The 24,405-nt window shown below is 42.1% G+C and overlaps 1 protein-coding gene across 13 annotated transcripts in view; it reads right to left on the bottom strand.

Annotated features, from left to right (window-relative positions):
* Positions 1 to 23,915, bottom strand: part of ENPP2 (ectonucleotide pyrophosphatase/phosphodiesterase 2) — a 278,862-nt gene extending 254,947 nt beyond the window's left edge. For 3 of the 13 annotated variants that reach the window (XM_033933199.1, XM_033933196.1, XM_033933198.1), the window contains exons 1-2: positions 23,714 to 23,908; positions 23,319 to 23,424 (exon numbers count right to left, since the gene is read on the bottom strand). In XM_033933199.1, the coding sequence (XP_033789090.1) occupies positions 23,319 to 23,424; positions 23,714 to 23,746 (139 nt within the window). In that variant the 5' untranslated portion in view covers positions 23,747 to 23,908. Of the gene's footprint in view, positions 1 to 23,318; positions 23,425 to 23,713 lie in introns of all 13 variants that reach the window. The other 10 variants (XM_033933192.1, XM_033933194.1, XM_033933197.1 and 7 more) reach the window with 9 other exon arrangements.
* Positions 23,916 to 24,405: the final 490 nt, after the last annotated feature.

The raw sequence follows: 24,405 nt of genomic DNA, 5'->3' as shown, positions 1-24,405 counted from the left end.
AATAAGTGAATCTGCAGATACAGAAATTGCGGATAAGGAGGGAGAAGTGTATATCCCAATACTATGCCATAACTGTTCCAGACAAGCTATCGTACATGTGGTAGGCAAAGCGTGGGTGTACTCAGGTGTGGCTTGCCAAGTTTACACTTAAATTTCTGCCAGAAATTGATTTTATTTTCATTTGTATTTAAAGAATTACTTTTTTTTTTCCGCTGGTTGCTCAAGTTCTGGTTCACAGAGAGGCTACTGTAGTAGTAAATCCCAATTCCACTCCTTGAGATCTTGGGCAAGTCTAACCCCCCCCCCCCCATTGCCTCAGGTACAAACTTTGTTTCTTTGTCCCTGGAAGGCTTACAATAAAAAGAGAACACACCCTTGAACTACTAAGACATGCATGACTTAAATCCAAATCCTAAAACTGTCACAATTAACATGTGGTAACAGCAAAAATTTCCCCATTAACTGATGGACGTGTTCCCAAAATTCAGCAGTGGACTCAATGGAAATAAACATTTTTTTTTTACCATGCAGTAACTGACGGGACCAGCCTAAGGTTCGCTCCCCCCCTTTTCAAGGTAGCCACAGCATCCACTCCCTCTTCTTTCTACATCTCAAAGTAGCCAGCATTTTTTGCTCAAATGAGAAAATATGTGCATTCACCCAACCAATTTTTAGAGGGAACATTGCACCCACTTGTTTTCCTCCCAAATTAGGTACCCAGTATAGTCTCCCCTCCTCCCAGGGGGCCAGTATCTCACCTGCCATCTCTTCCCCCCCTCCCCACCACCAGTACTGTTGCTGCCTTACTTTTGTCTACCTAAGCTAGAGAAAGAAAGAGAGAGAGAAAGAGAGAGAGAGAGAGAAAGAAAGAAAGAAAGAAAGAGAGAAAGAGAAAGAGAGAAAGAGAGAAAGAGAGAGAAAGAAAGAAAGAAAGAGAAAGAGAGAAAGAAAGAGAAAGAGAGAAAGAAAGAGAAAGAAAGAAAGAGAAAGAGAGAAAGAAAGAGAGAGAGAAAGAAAAAGAAAGAAAGAGAGCGAGAGAGAGAAAGAAATAAAAAAAGAAAGAGAGAGAGAAAGACGAAGTTGGATGGAAGGGGCAGTGAGAGAGAAGGAGGGCGGAGGTTGGATGGAAGAGGCAGAGAGAGGGTGGCGGCTGGATGGAAAAACGAATGAAAAGAGTGAAGAGAATGAGAAAAGGGTAGAAAAAAAATTGTATTTGCTTTAGAACAAAGTAGTATTGTAGCTGTACTGATGAATAATTATAAATAGAAAATGTAAATACAGTTAATCATTTTATTGGACCAATCTTAACACGCTTTTTACTAACTTTCGGAGACCCAACTTCCCTTCCTCATGTCAAGACAGGATATCGTAACAGAAGAACTGACCCGAGGAAGGAGGTTTTGGCCTCTGAAAGCTAATTGAAAGTGCATTAGGTATTTTCTTATTTTCCATTTTTCTTTTTGTTTTATTTGTATTTGTTAATTTGTAAAATGATGATTGTTATTTAACAGGGTTTTTTTTTTTCAAAATTTACATCTGCTTTCTTTATATTTTGCACAGTCTTAGGGGGACATGTGTCTATGGTATTCTATTGCAGGCAGAATCTGGCTTCTTGGTAGTTTCTGTTTTTAGTTTGCGATTACTTGTTTCATACTGAGCGAGAGTGTATCTGTGTTCTGTGTGTATGAAAAAGACATGGTTTTCTGATGATGTTGACTGTGCATAATCAATCTGTATCAATCTGGCTTATTTAGTTTGACAATGGGTGTATTGATGTTCTAGTGCTCACTGCAGTGTTTAAAATGCTGCCTTTTTGTAGGTGCACACTTGCGAATATTACTAAAAAAAAATTTTGGTACTGAGATGGATACCGTGGACATACTGGCCTACCTTGTGGGACGACTACTTTGTGTATGCTGGACACTACAGACCTGTATTTTTCCATAGCCAGGCCCGGCCTGTACCTTGCTGTCTGTGAACACATGTATCCTTTGTTAACCCAGCTGACCTCTGCTACAAAGTTTTTGTCTCCATTCCCTGCTGGGAGGATATTTCTCCAAGGTTCTGCTGAACTGTTATCAGTGCTGTATGACTTCATATGCCAGGCACCCTGGAAAGCCATAAAACATTTATAATGAGCAAGGATCCCTGTAGGACGATGTGGGTGTAGCGAGATGAGAAAACTTGGTACCAAAACATTTGCTCCCTGTCTCTGAACCAAGTTATGGGAACCAAGCAGCTGGATTGTTAAAAGGTCACCTTTGCCAACTTTCAGCATACAAGGAAGGACACCATCCTGAAGATGCACAGAATTGTAAAACCACTAATTAGCATCTGAAAAGTGATAAAGATCTCAGCGCTGGAGAAAGAAAGTTCACCAAGAGCTCTGTTTCTGCAAGCCCCCTGTTTCTGCAAGCCCCCCCCTACTGGGGAGGGGGGGTGGAGGTGAGAGAGGCGTGGACTGAGAGGAGTAGTTAGGTATACATTATTTTATGTACCAATAGGGAATTACATAACCAGAATTCGGGGATGTACTTTTGGAACAAAGGAAGAATTTCTCTGTATAAAAAACACGTGCATTTTAGGTAAAGCCAGAGAGATTCACTTACTTATGCTACGGGGATCTGCTAGCCCCCTGCTAAGCATATGGGTGCAAGTTCTTCTCTCCATTGCATATTCTGAACTGACAATACATTTTTCTGCTGCTGTAATACTGTAAGTTTTTATACTAACAATAAACGAATATTGTCTGTTTTGGAAGATACAATGCCGTCTTGTAGTTATTCCAATGAGGTAAACAAAGCAGCCTTTACTTCAGTACTTAGAGGAAGAGGGTGTTAAAAAAAAAAAAAAAAATGATTGACCCCAGGTGTCAAATGTACTAGGTATGCCACTGCCGCCCAGCGTACATCTAAGGATTCATTTCAAAGTACTGTATTATCTGTGTGTGTGTGTGTGTGTGTATTTTTATGTTTTTATGTATATTATTTTAGAAACTGCTGAGATTTTTGGCAGTATAGAAACTTTTAAAATAAATGAAATAAGTGCAATAGAAATAGTAGTAACTCAGCTGAACCTGCATCATACCAAAATTTAGAGAGCACAGCAGCAGGCCTTTCAGTACCATGTGCACTCATGGCCTTCCAGGTTCTGCCACTCCCTCTAATGCAAACTTGGAGGGAGAAAGGATGTAGAAGATCTTGAGTTAGGGTTGCCAGACATCCGGATTTACCTGGACATGTCCTCATTTTAGAGGACCGTCCGGGTGTCTGGACGCCTTTCTAACCTGTAAGGAGTTTGACCTGGTTTTCAGCTTGAGGCCGTGTCTGGGTGGGCCTCCGAGCATGCGCGGATGTGACGCAATGACAGTACATGCGTGCGACATCATTGCCCTCCCAGACACAGCTGCAAACTTAAGAGGAGATTTGTGTGGGGGTGGGGTTGGTGCAGAATGGGGCGGGGCTGGGGAGCAGGGCCACGTGTCCTGGTTTTTATTTTGTGAAATCTGGTAACCCTACCTTGCGTGTACCTGCACAGATGATCAAAAGCCTGCCACCGAGAAGGCATATCTCTGTCGCTGTCTTATCATGCCGACTCCCAACAACCAAAACTCATCACCTTAGGTATATACCTAGTCCACCTACCGGTAAAGCCGGCCTAGTTAACTGAATGAAAGATAATACAGCACAGCTACCACCACCTGAACAATTGTAACAAACTGCCCGGCCTTAGCTGCATTAACCACCACCGTGTTAACTACAAGGTACAGTCTTCGCCCACGGAGAACCAGCTCTTGGATTTTCACTGTACCAGGAGATGCCCCTGAGGTTGCCCCAATGAAGGTTATGAAACAGGGCTCTGTGGGGCAATCAGCTGTAGAAACTATAGCGGTCCGCAGATTGAGATAAGTTCCCGGTTTTTTAGTAGCTTTATTAATGATTGGAAAATTGATAAGACTGAGCGCTACAGGAACTGATCAAATGACGCAAGATTAGATGTGATATTAAATTCATTGATTCTTCAAAATGTATTGTTTAGACACCAGGTCATTTGGGCCAACTAGTAAGTTTTTGTAATAACACGGTTAAAAAGAAAAAAAAATACAACTTTAGTATTATAAATTATAGATTTTATATTAGATTGGCTTACAGGGTGTTCAAAATGATGTGAGTGGGCAACGTTTGCTGGTCACTTAGGGCTACTGGCGGTAATGAATCCTGGTGAAGTCGAAATAAATCTTTTATGCGAGTTCCCACCTACCGATTCAACACCCTGCAACATTCTACACTTCTAATCTAATCTAATCCTTAGGTTTGAATACCGCATCATCTCCACGTTCGTAGAGCTCGACGCGGTTTACAGTAGGAGAAATAGGAAGGAATTACAACAGAGGGTTAGAGGTAGAAGTGTGAAGAAAATTTAGAGGACTTGGGATGCCAAGATATAAGAGTTTCCTTGATTCCTAAGTTGGAGGGAGACTTACATTTTTTGAGAAAAGCCAGGTTTTCAGATGTTTGCGGAAAACTTGGAGAGCTCAAGTTCCGAAGAGGGGAGGTAAGGTTGTTCCAGAGCTCAGTGATTTTGAAGTGGAGGGAGGTCCCTAGCTTTCCTGTCTGGGAAATGCCTTTTAGCGAGAGGAAGGATAGTTTTTAATTTGTGGGAGGATCTGGTGGTATTAGGGTTTGAGGAATTCCAAGAAAGAGGGATAAAGGGAGGGAGGATATCATATAGGATTTTGAAAGTTAAACAGGCGCATTTATAGTGGACCCTGGCGATTATCGGAAGCCAGTGGAGCTTGGCCAGGAGTGGGGAGACATGGTCAAATTTACTTTTAGCGAAGATGAGCTTGGCCGCGGCATTCTGAATCCGTTGGAGTCTGTGGAGGTTTCAGCATTCGTGGTTTCGATTATTCACGGTTTAAGCTTGCTGGCTCCTCCCCCCAAAATTACATCAGCTTGCATAGAGAAATCGCCGATTCCCAGCACTTTCTTCACCGTGTTTTACCTCTCCTTCAGAAACAGGCCAGGTCTCCCACCATGTTATTCGCGGTTTCACCACAGTCACGATGGTTTTTATTAGAAAACAGCAAATAACATATAAAAAAAGTTATTTGCGATTTTTCAGTATTTGAGGTTCTGTTAATCCCCTATCACAGCGAATACGGAGGGAGAAGTGTAGTTTGATTTGTTGCAACGAGTCTAGTTTGCCTGTAACCCGTTAGGTATCTGAAGAATAAGAGAGCAGGTCTTTATTCGCAGTTTCAATATTTTCTGACCCCTCTCATTTAGAGAAAGGCTCTTACAAACTTGAACAGATTATATAGGCCATTAATGTATTCCTTTTGACTTTTAAAAACTGGGATTTGAGCACTGCAAGTATAAAAGTCACCTACTTGCACTTATTGTATATGAACCCACACCTCTAAGTAGAAAATCAATTAAAATTTCACCAAACTAAGGTGAGAAGAACTGTACATATCACAAGATATTTTATTAAAATAGCAAACTACAGACTCTTGCTCTACTTACATTTTGCTACATTGCTTGTGACATATCAGAATCTCCTCTGTTTCTTGAGGAAAATACTCATATATTCAGCTTCTTAACATATCTATAAAGGATCCAGAGATGGAAATAACTAGTGAGGTAATAAAGTTTGCCGATGACAGAAAGTTGTTCAAACTTGTGAAATCCCAAAAGGATTGTAAAAAAATTAACTGGGCCTCAAAATGGCACATGACTATCAATGCGAGTAAGTGGAAAAGAGGAACCCGAACTATAACTATGTGATGCAAAGTCTCACATAAGGGTCACCGCCCAGGAAAAGGATTTAGGTAACATAGTATTCCGCAGAATAGCACTTGGTCGCTCTTCAATGAAGGCTTGCGACAAAGTTTTCAAAGGCAAGGAGGTAACACTCTAAACAAAGATCAGACTTGGCCACGCACTCACTTTCTCAGTGGTCAGTTATGGATGTGAAAGCTGGACACTACGGAAACAAGACAGAAAGAAGATTGACTCATTTGAACTTTGGTGCTGGAGAAGGATTTTAGGCATGCCATGGACCGCCAGAAGAATTAACAAATCGATTCTGGAAGAGATCCAACTCGAAGTCCAAATGATGACATTATGACAAGTCTTATTTTGGTCATACCATCAGAAGAGAGATCACTGGAGAAGGACATCATGTTTGGGAAGATCGAAGAAACCAGGCGGACAGGGAGACTTGCAATCAGATGGCTGGATACGTTGAAAACAACCATGGGGATGACGCTGGAGGACATTTCTGAACTAGCATAAAACCGATTTCTTTTTAGTTTCGCAATTAATCAAATCACTAGGACTCAAACACAAATCTTTGGCACCTAACAACATAATAATCGATGATATGTTGAAACTCTCTACTTAGTGTGCAGCAGCAATTAAGAACCCAGAGAATGTTAGGAATTATCGGGAAAGAAATGGAAAACAAATGTGAATATTATAATGGGGGTTTTTTCACTTCACGGTGTGGCTACACTTCGAGTACTGTGCAATTCTGGTTATCATATCTCAAAAAAAGAAAAAAGAAGAAGGATATAGTGGAATTAGAAAAAGGTACAACGAAAGGTTAATGAAAATGATAAGGTAGATGGGACGACTTTCTTATGAGGAAAGGCTAAAGCAATAAGGCTTTTCAGCTTAGAGAAGAGATGGCTCAAGGGAGATAAGACTGAGTGAACGGGTCAATGTGAATCGCTTGTTTACTCTTTCCAAAAATACTAGGACTATGGAGCATGCAATGAAGCTACTAAGCAGTAATTTTAAAACAAACTGGAGAAAATATTTCTTCACTCAATGTGCAATTAAAACTGTGGAATTTGTTACCAAAGAATGTGGTGAAAGCAGTTAGCTTAGCAGGGTTTAAAAAGGTTTGGATAATTTCCTAAACTAAACAAAAAAATTCACAAGCCATTATTTAGATGGACTTGGGGAAAAAAATCCACTGCTTATTTCTAGAATAAGCAGCATAAAATCTGTTTTACTCTTTTGGAATCTTGCAAGTACGGCAACTCTTATGTTCTTCTAAAATTAATTAAAAATTCACAAAACTGAGAATAGCACAAACTATAGGTGATTATTTTCTTGGCTTTTAAGTACATATTGCGATAAACACTCCAAAATATTGTGAGACACAATAAAACCTTAGAAACTTGGCTAAAGTACAAGACACCATTACCTACAACAGGTAATATAGAGAGGTAATAATTGATTTAATAATAAAAAAAAATTTTCTTTTGAAGGATTACCTTTTTTTCCTTTGAAGGATTACCTTTTCTGATTAAAGCTTTTTTGTTTCAGTTTCAGGCGATGTTGGTTAAAATGGTATTGAGTTCCGTTTGGCTTTTCTGTTTTTGGATATAAATTATAGAGAATTCCGTTTGAGTGAATGATATCCGGAAGTAACTATATATAATAGTCTCTTTTACTCCGAGGACGTTTAAACAACGCGACACTCATTGCCGGTTAGATTTCTGACCGGAAGTGATGTCAGACGCCTTCTTGGGGTTTAAAATCAATACTTTTTCTCAGTGATTCGATCAGTTTATTATTAGGTTTTTTTTTATATACCGCCTATCAAGGTTATCTAAGCGGTTTTACAATCAGGTACTCAAGCATTTTCCCTATCTGTCCCGGTGGGCTCACAATCTATCTAACGTACCTGGGGCTATGGAGGATTAAGTGACTTGCCCAGGGTCACAAGGAGCAGCGCTGGATTTGAACCCACAACCCCAGGGTGTTGAGGCTGTAGATCCAACCACTGCGCCACACACTCCTCCAGGCTCCTAGTTGGGGCTGGATATTGTAATGCTTGTGTCTCTATGATGCTAGTCTCTTTAACTTTGTGGCACCGGCAGCGTAAATAGGTAAGTTAGGACCATTGAACCTATACGCTGACTTCTTTCTGTAGTAGATTGAGTTTAGGTCTTATTTTCGCTGATTTTTCGTTACAGTATATTTAGTTTAGGTCTTACTACCGCTGAAAGCATTGGGTTTATAACCTTCGTGAATAATTAATAAGATTAACCTTCATGAATTATAAAAGAGATTAATATTATGGGAAATATCTGTAATTTATATATCTTTTAAAGAAATCCTGTTGGGAAAGGTTAATATATATTGTAAAAAAGTTAATGGTTTGATAGTTTGAAAGTTTAGGAGTACAACCGGAGGCAACTCCGTGGAGCCTTTTTTAGCACAAGCATTGATGAGATTTTGATCAGATTCAATAAATTAGTGATATTCTGTGAAACTATATGTTTGATTTACAGTGCTGCCTGTGGCGCCTGTCCTGACGAAGCTCCTGTATAACAATAGGAGCGAAACGGAGATCTTCCGTCGCCAAGATCATACATTGAAGCTAAGTACTTCTATATTGAATCTCACAATGAGAAAGCATGGCATATGAGATTATTATTAAATAATATATAAAACAACTTAGAGAGTGTATGGGACCAATGATCGCTCACATTGTAGTTATTAGCCTTGAAACATACATCGGGCTTTTAACTGTGAGCGCTTGAGATCCCCGATACCTCTCTATATTACCTGTTGTAGGTAATGGTGTCTTGTACTTTAGCCAAGTTTCTAAGGTTTTAAGTACATATCACAACATAAATTTATTAAAGTAGTAAACAGCCTTTTGCTCCATGTCCATTTTACTACTTTGCTTTCAACACAAGCCATATTAGAATTTTCTCTTGTTGATGCACATTCCCAGACTCCTCCACTTCCAATGGTTTAATGCAGGGCTGTGCAAAGGAAACTGTGGTGTCGAAGCCACTCCTCTTCTATTGTCTCCCCTATGGTAGCCATGGCACACTGAGCAGGGTGGAGGCACTAGGGCAGGGGGTCTTCAAATCCAGCCCAGAGGTCCACAAACCAGCCTGGTATTCAGAATTTCCACAGTGAATATGTATAAGATCTATTTGCATACAAAAGTCAACAAGAAATTTACTATAGATAAGTTATTTCCCTCCCTCAAAGAATGGCACAGCTTAAGGATTTGTTTATAATTACTTGGGGTTATAGTGTCCGAAGAGCTAAAGGCGAAAAAATAGTGTGACAAGGCAGTGGCTGCTGCCAGAAGGATGTTGGGCAGTATAAAGAGAGGCGTAGTCAGTAGAAGGAAGAAGGTGTTGATGCCCCTGTACAGGTCATTGGTGAGGCCCCACTTGGAGTATTGTGTTCAGTTTTGGAGACCGTATCTGGCGAAAGACGTAAGAAGACTTGAGGCGGTCCAGAGGAGGGTGACGAAAATGATAGGAGGCTTGCGCCAGAAGACGTATGAGGAGAGACTGGAAGCCCTGAATATGTATACCCTAGAGGAAAGGAGAGACAGGGGAGATATGATTCAGACGTTCAAATACTTGAAGGGTATTAACGTTGAACAAAATCTTTTCCAGAGAAAGGAAAATGGTAAAACCAGAGGACATAATTTGAGGTTGAGGGGTGGTAGATTCAGGGGCAATGTTAGGAACCTCTACTTTACAGAGAGGGTAGTAGATGCCTGGAATGCGCTCCCGAGAGAGGTGGTGGAGAGTAAAACTGTGACTGAGTTCAAAGAAGCGTGGGATGAACACAGAAGATTTAGAATCAGAAAATAATAGTAAATATTGAACTAGGCCAGTTACTGGTCAGACTTGCAGGTCTGTGTCTGTGTATGGCCGTTTGGTAGAGGATGGGCAGGGGAGGGCTTCAATGGCTGGGAGGGTGTAGATGGGCTGGAGTAAGTCTTAACAGAGATTTCAGCAGTTGGAACCCAAGCATAGTACCGGGTAAAGCTTTGGATTCTTGCCCAGAAATAGCTAAGAAGAAAAAATTTAAAAAAAAAAAAATAAAAATTTAAATTGAATCAGGTTGGGCAGACTGGATGGACCATTCGGGTCTTTATCTGACGTCATCTACTATGTTACTATGTTACTATATGGGGAGGTAGGAGCACAGATGGGATAGGCAACTTCAAAGAGCAGTTCAACCTTTTAAATGCTATCCTGAGGAAGAGCTTCGGCATCAAATGAATAGCATGGATCAACACAGGCAGTAGCTGGATGGTTGATCATCATTTTATTAATCTGCTCTGCTGATCAGGGTCAGACCAAGGTTATCAGGCAAAAGTGAATCTTCAGCTGTGCATTCCTCTCAGGGGTGACTGAAGGCCCCGCACCCTCAGACAGGTGTCCAGTATCTCTCCTTTTTCTTTTCACCTTCCCTCTCATCGCCTCCCACTCCTTTTTCTTTTCACCTTCCCTCTCATCGCCTCCCACCCCCAGAAGTCCAGCATCTACTCTTCCTTTGTCTGCTGCACCTGTCGCATCCCAACCACCACGAAAAAAAACTTCTGTTGTAGGGAGCACAGGTGTGCAGTGGCCTGCCGCCACACAAAAGCAGTGCAATAAAACCACCGTCAATCTTGCTAGTCATACTGGTATAGCACAGCCATCCCTAAGTAGGCACAAAGCACTTCGTGGTAGGGCCGGACTTGCAGCTGACTGCCCACCAGAAAGTCATGTGGGGGGTCTCTCTCTATATATATAGAATACATAAGTCTGCATTTACATGCTTAACTTTAGGTTAAAACATTTATAAAGAGTAAAAATAATAAATAATGCATCTATAAAAAGTAGAGACGAATTAAGGCCAGTGAGGAATATATTACACCGCAATTCCCGTCAGATAACAAATTCATTATCAAGGGCGGAGGAGATGTGTCTGAGGCCTTTTTCCTTACATAAAAGTATATATTCATTTATATAGTTGCACAGTTTTATAAAATAACAACAACTGAGCTAAATCAAATGATTATGATTGAGAATTCATGTTTGTCATCATCCGGGTAATTAAGTCTATCTACTTAAAAGACTTGTGAGACCATCTAGAGCAGTGGTCCCCAACCCTGGCCTGGGGGACCACTAGCCAGTCAGGTTTTCATGGGGCAGATCTGCATGCCTATCATCTTCATTACATGGAAATCTCTTTCATGCATATTCATTAGGGCTTTCTTGAAAACCTGACTGGCTGGCAGTCCTCCAGGACAGGGTTGGGAGCCACTGATCTAGAGCAGTGGTATTCAACCCAATCCTCAGGGACCACCTGGCCAGTCGGGTTTTCAGGATATCCACAATGAATATGGATGACAGAGACTTTGAAAACCCGATTGGCCCGGTGGTCCCTGAGCACTGGGTTGAATACCACTGATCTAGAGAGAGAACGTAACTTTAGGCATGAGCACTTATGCTGGTTCAATTCATATAAATGCAAGGAGAATGTGGCGTAGTGGTTAGAGCTACAGCACCTTGAGGTTGTGGGTTCAAACCCTACACTGCTCCCTGTGTCCCTGGTATCATTGTAGACAGTACAATGAAACCTTCCACCCAATGTGCGGCGGCAGCCAAAAGAGCAAACAGGATGCTAGGAATTATTAAAAAAGGGATGGTTAACAAGACTAAGAATGTTATAATGCCCCTGTATCGCTCCATGGTGCAATCTCATCTGGAGTACTGCGTTCAATTCTGGTCTCCTTATCTCAAGAAAGATGTAATGACGCTAGAAAAGGTTCAAAGCAGAGCGACCAAGCTGGTAAAGGGGATGGAACTCCTCTCGTATGAGGAAAGACTAAAACGATTAGGGCTCTTCAGCTTGGAAAAGAGATGGCTGAGGGGGAGAGATATGATTGAAGTCTACAAAATCCTGAGTGCAGTAGAACCGGTCAATTTTTTGCTCCATCAAAAATTACAAAGACTAGGGAACACTCAATGCAGTTTACAGGGAAATACTCTTAAAACCAATAGGAGGAAAATTTTTTTAATTCAGAGAATAGTTAAGTTCTGGAACACGTAGCCAGAGGATGTGGTAAGAGCAGGTAGCAAAGCTGATTTTATGAAAGGTTTGGACAAGTTCCTGGAGGAAAAGTCTGTTATTGAGAAAGACATGGGGGAAGCCATTGCTTGCCTTGTATCGGCAGCATGGAATATTGCTGCTTCTTGGGTTTTGGCCAGGTACTAGGGACTTGGATTGGCCACCGTGAGAATGGGCTACTGGGCTTCATGGACCATTGGTCTGACCCAGTAAGGCTATTCTTATGTTCTTATGCTAATTAGTGCCAACCGTTATAGCCAATAATTAGTTAACGCCAATTAAAAAAAAATTATTATTAAATTAAGTGCGCAATTGACACTTCTATAACTTCTGAGCACAAATTGCACACATAAGCTCATAGCATTAGGGGGATAGTGAACACAGGAGAGGGCTGTAGATACCTGGAATACTCTCCTATAGAGGTGGCAGTGATAATAGAATTCAAAAAAAATGTTTGGGATAAGACGCAACAGAATCCTGTAACAAAAAAGAATGGATCTAAACAAACTTCATGGTGGTTAGATGGCAACTCTAGTAAATAGGAAGCAAAGCCAGTGCCAGGCAGACTTTCTTTGGCCTGTGCCCTGAAATTGACAAGGACAAATCAAGACAACTATGCACATGTATCCATAGGCACCAGCTTTATGAGTGCCCAAGCACCCTCAATATTTTTGGAACCCCACATAGGGTTACCATTTTTTGGTCACAAAAATCTGTGCACATGGCCATGCCTCTGGGCCCTCCCCTTTCTGCCCCGCCCAGTTCCGCCTTCAGCTCGGCCTCATTCTGCCCCAGCCCCTCCTAGTTCAGCCTCAAGCCACGCTCCTACAAACCTCCTCTCTTCTTTCTCAACAAGCTCCGGCCGCATCTGAAGCATGCACGGATGTGTGCGAGGTCATCAGCGCATGCTCAGATGCCCTCCAGATGCGGACGGAGCTCAGTGGGGCTTTCCAAAACCCAGACAAACTGTCGGGTTTTAGAAAGCCCATCCGGGTCCCCAGACAGCCCTCTAAAAAAGGACATGTCCAAGTTTTCCCGGACGTCTGGTAACCCTAACCTCATGTGGCCGCAGATGTACTACTACTACTACAGTGGTATACCAAGGGTGGGGCGGCCTGTCTGCCCTAGGTGCAGCTCATCAGGGGTGCTCCAGTCCAGAGTCTGGTCTCTCCATGCTATGGTCTGCAAGCTTCGGGCCGCCAACAGCATTAATGAGTGGAACATGCTGCCTCTATGAGGACAGGAAGTTGAAGCAGAGGGAAAGCTTCTGGGTTCACCAGAGGCAGCGTGTTCAATTCATTAATGCTGTTGGTGACCTGAAACTTACAAGCGGTAGAGAGAAAGGAACGAGAAATGTTGCACCGGGTTGAAGGGAGGAAGGGATAAAGGAGAAAATTGTCAAATTGGAAGGGAGGAATGAAGAAAGAAGGACCACCAGGGAAAGGAGAGACCATGGGGAAGGAAGGGAAGGGAAGCAGAGAAGAAGAGAGAGATAGAAGGGAAGGACACAGATGCCAGACCATGGGGTGAGGGCTGGGACAGCAAAGAAAAGAGAGGAGTGAGAAGAAATTGATGACAGACCATGGAGGAGGGAGGGAGAGAAGGGAAAGGAAGCAGAAGATGGAGAGATGGAAGGAAGTAGATTCTGCTCCTGGCTATGCTTGATACTTGATTTCTAGGGTGGAGACTTGGGGTACTGGGAAGAGTATGACAGTATGCTGAAATCATTGCTTCTAGAAAAAGGAGTTAGTTTATGATATGCACCAAAAAAAAGTATTCTAAATTGCTTTAAAATAAACCACTTTAGCACAGCAAAATTAAAACCACCACAAAAATGTTAAATATTGTATGTTATACTCTTCTTCAGGGCAAAAAAGTACAGATTTCACCAACACTCAAATTGGGGGGGGGGGGGAAAAGGATAAAATTAGCTATTTACTTCTTAAATGGATGAATTCAAAAGGAGACTTACCCAAAAACTGAAAACAAATCATTTACTGTACATAAGTCAGTTCTGGTCATCTCAAAAGATATAGTGGAACTAGAAAAAGTTCAAAAGAAGAGTGAGGAGGGAACTCCTCTTGAATGAGGAAAGACTAAAGAGATTAGATTTCTAAGTGGTGTAGAACGGGTACAAGTGGATCAATTTTTTACTCCGTCAAAAATTACAAAGACTAGGGGGGACGACACGTGAAGTGACAGGGAAATACTTTTAAAACTAATAGGAGGAAATATCTTTTTCACTCAGAATAGTTAAGCTCTGGAATACATTGCCAGAGAATATGGTAAGACTGATTAAACATAGCTAGTTTTAAAAAAAGGTTTGGACAATTTCCTGGGAGGAAAAGTCCATAGTCTGCTATTGGAGACAGACATCAGGGAAGCCACTGCTTACCCTGGATCGGTAGCATGGAATGTTGCTATTTGGGTTTTTGCCAGGTACTTGTGACCTGGTTTGGCCATCGTGAAGATAGGACACTGGGCTAGATGGATGATTGGTCTGACCCAATAAGGCTATTCTTATGCTGTTAACTCCTCAGCAGAACATTACGAAGTAGCCTAGTGGTTCGAGTACTGGGCTGACAGGGAAACTCAGTTCAAATCATGCTACTGCTTTTTATGATTTTGAGCATGTCACTCAACCTTCTACTATCTCCAGTCCAAACTTAGAGGCCTTTTGAAATGCGCACTTGCCCCCCAAATTCTATTTAAAGTGCTCAAAGTTATGGTGAAGTGCGACAGGTAACGGTCTGACCATATCAAGTTGGGGCTATTTTTGGTATACTATTTTCAACTCATTTTTTAAAAAAATTTTGTTGCTTATTCAGAAATCTAGTTGGTGGCTTTTCTTGCGAGTTTTTTTGGAAGGACAGGATTTCTAGATCTATGTATTCTAAGAAGGAGGAAAATTCAATAGTTATGTTTGTCTTCTTTCTTGTCTATATGTATATTTAAGTCTCCTACTATTACGAGTCGTATTGTCCTGTAGCATTAGATTGGTCATGAATGTACTGAAGTTTTCCTTGGCTTCTGGCGGGAAATAGTATACAACGCAGAGTAATGTCTCTTTTACAGATGGGTCTTTTATATCACAGTCTATAAGTTCTAGTGATTCTGATACGAATTTGTTTGTGGCGATGTTAAAAAAAAAAAAAAATTATATGAATTGCTACTCCTCCTTTTTATTCCATTCTACATATATGTATAGGGTTACCATATTAAAAAAAGAGAATCCAGGACACCTGACCCCACCCCGTTCTGCCCTCCAGCCCCGTCCCCAGGAAACCTCCTCTCTACTAAGAGCTCCGGCCACGTCTGGAAGGCCTGGAGCATGCACAGATACGTGCGACTTCATCCGCACATGCTCAGAGGCCCTCCAGATGTGGCCGGAGCTTGTAGGGCAGGGCTGCCCAAGTCTGGTCCTCGAGATCTATTGGCAGGCCAGGTTTTCAGGATATCCACAATGAATATGCATGAGAGAGATTTGCATACCAAGAAGGCAGTGCAGGCAAATTTCTCTCAAGATCTATTGGCAGGCCAGGTTTTCAGGATATCCACACTGAATATGGATATGAGAGAGATTTGCCTGCACTGCCTTCTTGATATGCAAATCTCTCTCATGCATATTCATTGTGGATATCCTGAAAACCTGGCCTGCCAGTAGATCTCGAGGACCAGGCTTGGGCAGCCCTGTTGTAGGGGCTTTCCAAAACCCGGATAAATGTTGGGTTTTGGAAAGTCCATTCAGGAGCCCAGACAGTCCTCATTTTCCCAGATGTCTGGTAACCCTATATGTAGTAACTTGTAGTCATAAAGCAGGAGGTCCCTTATTACCGACTCATCTTTTGCAACCAGGTTTCTGTTACCAGTAGTAGGCCTGGTTGATCTTGTGTCAACCAGTCTCTGAGCAACACCATTTTGTTTATTAGGGATCTTGCATTAATGTAGTAACATGGTATTGGGAGGAAGGAGTTTGTTTTCGGAGGTATGTGATCTTAGATTATTTAATGCTCTGCGGTTTTCTGGTTTTTTTTGTGGTGTTTATTACCAGTTAGGACTTCTATCTGCCTAGGTATTGTGTTGAGGAATCTGGTGTATACATTGTTGTGCGTGAATTTTGTTCTGTAATCTTGATGGATCCTGTTAGAGATTATTATGGGTATAGGTCTATTTGCTATTGTGCCTTCTATCAATTGTCCTATCAGTATTATAAGCAGCAGACCTACTCCTCCTACCCACGATTTCATCATTATTTTACTTAAGTGAAGAATGACTTGGTGGTGATGTTGTCAGGGTATGTTAGTTGGCAAAATAAGTTTGGCGGTGCTACAGGTTAAACAATGCAACAAGTTGTCGGTTATATATGTTAGGCCAACGGTCTTCAAACCTGTCCAGGGGGATCCCCAGTCAGGTCGAGTTTCAGGAGATCCTTAATGAATATTCATGAGAGAAATTTGCATGCAATGGAGGCAGTGCATGCAAATATCTGTTTTGAATATTCTTTGTGGATATCCTGAAAGTCAGACTGGCTGAGGGTCCCCTAGGATAGGTTTGAGAACCACCGAGGTAGGCGATAGTACAAGTCAAGTAGTAATACAGTAGTACGAGTTAACCATCTGAACAAATTAAGCCTTCTGGACTATTGTAATATTGTCTGTGTAGCTACTACCAAGAAAAATATTACTAGATTGAAGCTGATTCAGAATACTGAAGTAATATTGATATATGGCTTGAAGAAGTACGATCAGGGGGTGCTAACCAATTTAGGCCCCTTTTATCAAACTACGTTAAGGTTTTTTATTGCAGGCCGTTGCAATAACAGCTCCGATGCTCACAGAATTCCTACGAGCGTCAGAGTTTTTACCACAGCGACCTGCGATTTTAAAAAAAACCCTAACGCAGTTTGATAAAGGGGACCTTAGAGCAGCATTTCTCAACTCGGTCCTGGAGTATCCCCTTGCCAGTCAGGTTTTCAGGCTATCCACAATGAATATGCATAAACTTGATTTGCACACACTGCCTCCATTGTAAGTATAGTGGGGGGGGGGGGGTTGAACACCCCCTCCCCCGAACGAGAGCATGAGGTTTTTTTAGGGGGGTTCCCCCACACACCCCTCCTCAGAGCAAGAAATGGCTTGTAAATGCAGTCGCAAGTGAGTTTTAAGTTTAGAGGGGGGGTTCTCCCCCACCCCCCTCAGAGCAGAAAGAGTAAGTAATAGGGCTGCATGCACTTGTCCTGCGCATGAATGTCAGGGTAGAAATGTCAGTGCGCCAATGTCCGGTGCGCTTTTGATGGGTCACCTGCCCCTTGAATTCCCCCCAAACTGTGCATTGAATTTTTTATGCCTTTTTTTAAGATGGGGCATGTCATGGGTGTGGAAGCATTATCTGGCTAGCGCGTTAAGATTAGCGCATGCTACTTGGATAATGCAGGGTTAATGTGGGAGCACTTAGCTCCTGCTAAATAGGAGATGTGTTCCTGTGTTATTTTTGCCATAACATTTATGGCATAACTAATTGGAGCAGGGGTGCCCAAATGGTCGATCGCGATCAACCAGTAGATCGCAAAGGCAACGCGAGTCAATCACATTGCCTTTGCGATCTTGTTCTTCCTGCCTCCCCAAGCCAGGCCAGGCGCGTACAAGCGCCAGACCCACAAGCCTTCACCTCCAATGTCAATGATGTCGGAGAGGAAGTTCTGGGCCAGCCAATCGCTATCGAGGTTTCATAAAAGGGGAGGGGTTATATTTGTCTATTTTTGTATAGTTGTTACTGAGGTGACATTGCATATTTTAAAGTCATCTGCCTTGACCCCGAATACAAATGATCATTAACATTTTCTCTGCGTACAGTGTGCTTTGTGTTTTTTAAAATTTTATTGTTGGTAGATCATTTTGACTTGGTCATTTTAAAAGTAGCTCACAAGCCAAAAAAAGTGTGGGCACCTCTGTAATAGAGGAGGGGGAAAACCAAGCCTGAGAACAGAAAAAAAAAAAAAGATGAAACCCCATTTTACTGTCACGTTAAAAAATGTTCTTCATATAGGTAAAGTCCCATGACAGAACATGCTAAATGTTTTTGGGGTTTTTTTTAAACCACAACTTAGTAAAAGGGCCCTTTAGATTGTAAGATCTCTAGGGATAGGGAAATAAATACTGCATCTGAATATAACTTGCCTTGAACTGCTACCGAAAAAAGTGCGAATAAAATCCAAATAAATAAATATGTTTACTACACAACCAACCAATAGAGCCCTAATCTTATGTGGGTTGACAGCGTTTAGAAGCAAGACACACTATTCCAGCTCTTTTTAATACTGCAGTGTTGTGCCCGTCTTCAAAAGGCTCATTTGCATTACGCATGACCTAGAAAGAACCCGGCATAGAGAAAAGCAGTACTCACAAAGTAGCATTTGGATGAAAGCAGTACAGTTTCCAAGCCAAGGAAAGATGTAAATACGGGAACGTGAATAGCTACCATCCACTTTCATTTATTGCTCCAAATCAAGTATGAAAGCAAAAAAAAAAAGGCAAATTTTTTTTTTTAAAAAAAGAGAGATTTTTGTGCGTGTCAGAAAACAAAATATGCATTCCGCTTCAGAGATTTTACACATGTAATGCAGAGTCATGTTTTCACTGGTGAAATCAACCAAAGTACTAGAGCTATCTATGAAAGGATAAAAGGAATGTGAATAAATGTTTTGTACAGAAGACAAGAGTTTTCTTATTACTGAAAATAAATGAAACCAGGTGTTTATATGACTCACAAGTCGAGAAAATATAAACTATGAAATCACTTATGGAAACCTACTGCACTCACGAGTAACCAAGCAAACTAACTTTTACCAAAGAAAGTTGCCTTCAGACCACAGTCTTGGTTTATGTCGTCACCGATACTGTGACAGGTCAAGTTAAGTCAAATCAAGATGGCTTCTTGCTTCAATTCCAGCTCCTAGGTGCCGGCACTAAAATCCCAGTATTGTTTATTTAAAACACGTATACTACATATCAAAATTCCTACACATCACAAAACAAATGACTTTTGAATGACTTGTAGAGCCTGCACCAAAATCTAATCCTTGAAACTTTCAGATATAAGATTGTGTAACAAACAAACAAGGGACAACAGGTCCCTTGGGAATGGAGGAGTAGCCTAAGATCCTGAGGAACAGGGTTCGATTCCCACTGCAGTTCTTTGAGATAGAGAATGACACGGGGAGAAATTTTTCATCGTCGCCGTAAGAAGTCATTTTCCTGTCCCATCCCGGCGAGTTCTTTTCCTTTCCCTGCCTCATTCCTGCAAGCTCTATCCTCATCTGAACAAGCCTCAAACACTTCATAGGTGTTCGAGGCTTGTGTGGTTAAGGCAAAGCTTACAGGAATGGGGCAGGGACAGACACAAAACGACAAGTTTATCCCCGTGAAATTCTCTGCTTTGTGACTCTGGGCAAGTCACTTAGGTCCCAATGCACAAATGCCTTCCATGGCAGTAAGACTTGTTAAAGCAGCTTACTGCCACGGGAGATCTCATCCTGATGCACAAAAGGGTTCTTCTCCGCGACTGCTACCAATCCTCATAGCAGCCACCGAGAACCCTATGCAAATGCATCGTAAGGCGTTCATTAGTATTTAAGTGAGCTCTCTTTTGCACGTGCAAAAGGGAATGTCCCCCACTCCCTTTTACCAGGCAAAATTTTCCAGCAGGTCTGGACCTGCCAGTAGCTTTCCTTTGTGTGTTGTGTATGCATTGTGTGCCTCGCACACCAGCAGCGTTCATTAATACAAAAAAAATAAAAATTTGTTGGAGCCAGCTGGGAGAGCAGGGGCTGATGGCGCAGCTGTGGCTGGCTTTTTTTTTTTTTTTAAAGGACACAGCTGTTGTGTGTGTGTTGTGCACTTACACAACATATGCACAATAGCTGCACCCTTTTTTTTTAAGCTGATTTGCAGCTCCGGAGCTGGCAGGGGAAACCATGAATCAACTGAGCCAGCGGCTGCCGCTATGCCAGCTCGTTGATCGCAGCTCCAGAGCTGCCATCAGCTGTCCAGAGGGAAGGAGAACGGCGGCTTCAGGCAGGAGGAGGAGCTCTGCCTAGCGACTGCTCTTCTGAATAAGTGCCAGACACAGCTCCTCCCCCTTTTACCTGGGTTGCTCTGCACAAATAGCATGCATATAATTTGCTGAGAATCACCCGGTGAAGAAAAAAAAAATTGCTCCCACCACGGTATTTTTTACTTTGGTGTCTGAGCGTTGTGCATCAGGGCCTTCCTTAATTCATTGCCCCAGGTACAAAAAAAAAAAAAAACACCTTAAGATTGTGAGTTCATTGGGGGCAAAAAGAGTACCTGTATACAGTATAATATGTACAGCACTGCATACGTCTAGCAGTGTTATAAAAAAGATAAAGTAGCAGTAGTAGTCCCTTACTCAGTTTTAATTTATCACCACAGGGAACACCTATCTTGAATATTTGAGGAGGAATCTGTCATGTGTGCTTGTCTTGACTAGACAGACCTTGCGCCATAGAAACTGCATTCTCTTGCATGGATAGCACTTTAGAAAAAATTAGTAATAATAGCAGCAAGATGGTAGTGTACGATTCACGCCCTCCAATGAGTGGTGGTAGAGGGCTGGAGTGTGCTACGAGGTTCAAATGTACTGGGGCCCTTTGTAGTGAAAACAGTACAGAAAGAGAGCAAAATGTGTAAATAAGCTTTCAGAGGCACTGCATGTAATATGTTTTAGAAAGGTCATATAATATGACAGTTATTGAACACATATTAATACATGCATTTCATTTATAGCATTAGTATCTACCTACTTCAGCACCCACCAGCAAGGATTCTACAATGAACTTGTTTAAAATATCACATGGGCTACCTAAGACAAGTTGGGAAGTAAAGAGACTTGCCCCAAAGTCACAAGGCTTTGTCAGTGGGGAAAGTGAAATGTAAACTCTGATTCTCAGGCTGTTGCTCTAACCCATGGGTCTCAAAGTCCCTCCTCGAGGGCCGCAATCCAGTCAGGTTTTCAGGATTTCCCCAATGCATATGCATGAGATCTATTTGCATGCACTGCTTTCAATGTATGCTAATAGATCTCATGCATATTCATTGGGGAAATCCTGAAAACCTGACTGGATTGCGGCCCTCGAGGAGGGACTTTTGACACCCCTGCTCTAATCACATCAGGTCATGCCTAGGCTGAGCTCCTGCTTGTAGAGAAAGGTGTTACAAAACTAATAATCTAACACTGAAATTACGTATGTTTAACCCGAGACCCATTCTGAGCTCTTTAAGGACAACAGGATAGAAAACAAAATTGAAGAAATAAATATACCAGAAAAGCAGGCTATTCTACGACATATTCCATGTTTTCAAAACACTGGATAATCCAGACTCAGCACCTTTATCTGCTATCACACTGAAACATGAACCCGTGTCATTTTCTCTCCTTTCCATTATTTGCTTTGGATTTCCTGACATTGTTTTTTTAAAAAAACGTTTCCTTGCTATCCTCAAGAGAGATTAATGGCTGTTAGCTGTCAGCTTAGACCAGTGTTCCTCAACTCGGTCCTGGAGTACCCCCCTTGCCAGTCAGGTTTTCAGGATATCCACAATGACTATGCATGAAAGAAATGTGGGTATAATGGAGGCAGTGTATGCAAATCAAGTTTATGCAAATTCAATGTGGATATCCTGAAAACCTGGCTGGCAAGGGGGGTACTCCAGGACCGAGTTGAGGAACACTGTCTTAGACCATTAGGATAGCCCATGGGTGTCACAAATCTCAAAAACTTAAAACGCAAAGCATTTTATTAGTGTATTTCACAGCTACCGTGACAAATCACATCTGCCAATAAGCACAGTAGTTCTGCCCGTTGGTGGTCATCCACTCCTAAAAATTTGGCAAGCAATCAAAAATATCACATTCTCCAATGGCTTAAGACCAAGGTCCTCCTGTTCTTGGGTTTAGCCTATGGGCTCCTTTTACAAAGCTGCGCTAGCGTTTTTAGCGCACGCACCGGATTAGCGCGCGCTAGCCGAAAAACTACCGCCTGCTCAAGAGGAGGCGGTAGCGGCTAGCGCACGCTATTCCGCGCGTTAAGGCCCCTTAACGCACCTTTGTAAAAGAAGCCCCAGAACAGGCTTAAACCTAAAGTCTGCAAAATGGAGCTACAAGAACCAAACAAAAAAATACCCTAAAGCAGGGGTCTCAAAGTCCCTCCTCGAGGGCCGCAATCCAGTTGGGTTTTCAGGATTTCCCCAATGAATATGCATGAGATCTATGTGCATGCACTGCTTTCAATGCATATTCATTGGGGAAATCTTGAAAACCTGACTGGATTGCGGCCCTCAAGGAGGGACTTTGAGATCCCTGCCCTAAAGCCATGTCAAATCTCTCTCTAAACTACAAAAAATATATATAAAAACATCCAAGTTAACATGCACTAAGACAATATTCATTATTGGAAAAAATAAAAACTTTCTACATATCCTTCAAAGTATTTTTAAGTGCATAGTTTGAATTGACATTCCTTGGATCGGAATTAAATAGAGTTTTTTTTATTTTAAAGTTCATTTTGTCTTCCTTCACTTTACAAGTTGATAAAGAGAGAGTTGAAGAAAACACATTTTCAAGCTTTGTGGGTCAGCTTCTTTCATCACAGCCAAGGCAGAACCGAGAGACCTATCCAAACAGCAATGTGCTGTCTTTTGGTTCTGTGTGTTTGCTCAACTCCCTTTGACATCATTAACCATTCCTTAACACCTGCTATTCACTGCCCACTTGGCCATTTGTGATCTGTAAACCATTAGCTGTCAGGTCGAATCCATGCTAAAAGTAGGAGAGACCAGACCTTTAATAGATGTTTGCAGTAGCAACACACTGTGAAGGCATCTTACAGCAAAACTTCTGTTTGTTTAAAAAAAAACAAAAAAAACCCAACAGTCACTAGTTTGGGAAATGCAGAATACCAATTACTCAGCTAACAATGAAAGAACATTTTGCAGGCTATTAAACGGTACAAAGAACACAATCCCTTTCAATTCTTTTACTTCATGCATTGTACAGCATTACATAAGCATTTCTAAGAAAGAGATGGAAAAGGTTGCATTCAAAATAAATCCTTATTATTGTTAGAAACACACACACACACCCTCTGCAGTCCAACAATTACGTCACAAGACGTCCTGCCTTTAAGAACCTCCTAACTGCAGAAAGATGGACGGGCAGACAGCATCAGCTTTTCTGTTTTTTTTAGGATCTCTTGCATCTAACAGGATTCCACTCCCTCCAACTTAGGACGTATAACTCTGCAGCTTTGGCAGAATACTCTGGAGTGTCCCCTCCCCCCGCCCCAGAAGTACGTGGCCGGCTGCTATACCCCTTTGCAGCCGCTTAGGCTAAAAGTCAATTTACCTGAGGGTGGTGGGCCGTCGTCCCAGTCTTCTGACCTTCTAAATCGATGCGCTGTAAATCCCAAACAAACGTGCACTCCGATGGCAAAAGTCACCAGGGATATTACCTGTGGAGGTAACAGAGCACAAGGGCAGGTCAAACTCACGAAGCCAGATGACAGGGCATTAATTCAGACTTCTGCAGAGCCCGCAACCGGTTTGCACAGCTCGTTTGCAGCCTAAGCCAAGGAAAACTTGGATCCCCCCCCCCAGTTCAGAAAGCAAAACTCATAAGCCCGATGCAGTTGTGATTTAAATAACACGAATTCTCTTTAGTGCAGATCAAATAATAAATAAAAATGAAAAAAAAAAAATGAAATGAAAGAGCTGTGCAATGCTGTTCCTTCATGTGCCTACCTGCTGTAAGTGGAATGAGTCAGGCTTTGCCATCTTCACAGCTTCCTGCAGCTCGCCTGCGCCTGCTCTTTTTGCGTTAGAGGGAAGGAGGCTTGTGGCGTTTGCTCCGGGAGCTCAGGCTCTTAGCTGCAACTGATCCCACCTGGCTAAAGTTGACAGGCTCGTTTTGATTGGTCCAGAGGGAGATGTCATCACTCTTCGCCCACAAATCACAGCACGCACGAGAGCAAGCGGCATCAGCATCCTCCCCTCCAGCTCCCCCCCCCCCCTCTATCTCCAAAACACACACACTCGGCTCTTTTATGTGGTTTCTTCTGGCAGCACAAGGATTGCTTATGTTACTGTTAACCAGTAACCGTTGGTTTTCGATGGCTTCTCATTAGTAGGTCAACTTGCTTTAGGGAAAACAGAAAAAACCACCCCACCAAGAAGCCAAATGTGTTTTAGCCAGCTGTATTAGAAGGCATCCTGCTGATTTCTTAAATTTGCAAAACCATCATAAGCCATGATTTTCACTGCACAGTAATCATGTAGCTTCTGAACAAACGGCTGCTTTGGTTTCCATGCAGCGCAGTCCTGTTTGTATCATTTAGGAAGCTAAAGCTTTTCACGACTGTCGGTGGAGAACTTATCTTTTTTTTTCTGCACAGCCGCTTCTGCGCTTTACAGGGTTTTCACAACTGAAGAGGGTG

Source organism: Geotrypetes seraphini, chromosome 2 (genome assembly GCF_902459505.1).
Source record: "Geotrypetes seraphini chromosome 2, aGeoSer1.1, whole genome shotgun sequence".
Classification (NCBI taxonomy): domain Eukaryota; kingdom Metazoa; phylum Chordata; class Amphibia; order Gymnophiona; family Dermophiidae; genus Geotrypetes; species Geotrypetes seraphini.
Note: the sequence above shows the minus strand (reverse complement) of the source record. Positions and strands in the feature narration are given on the sequence as shown.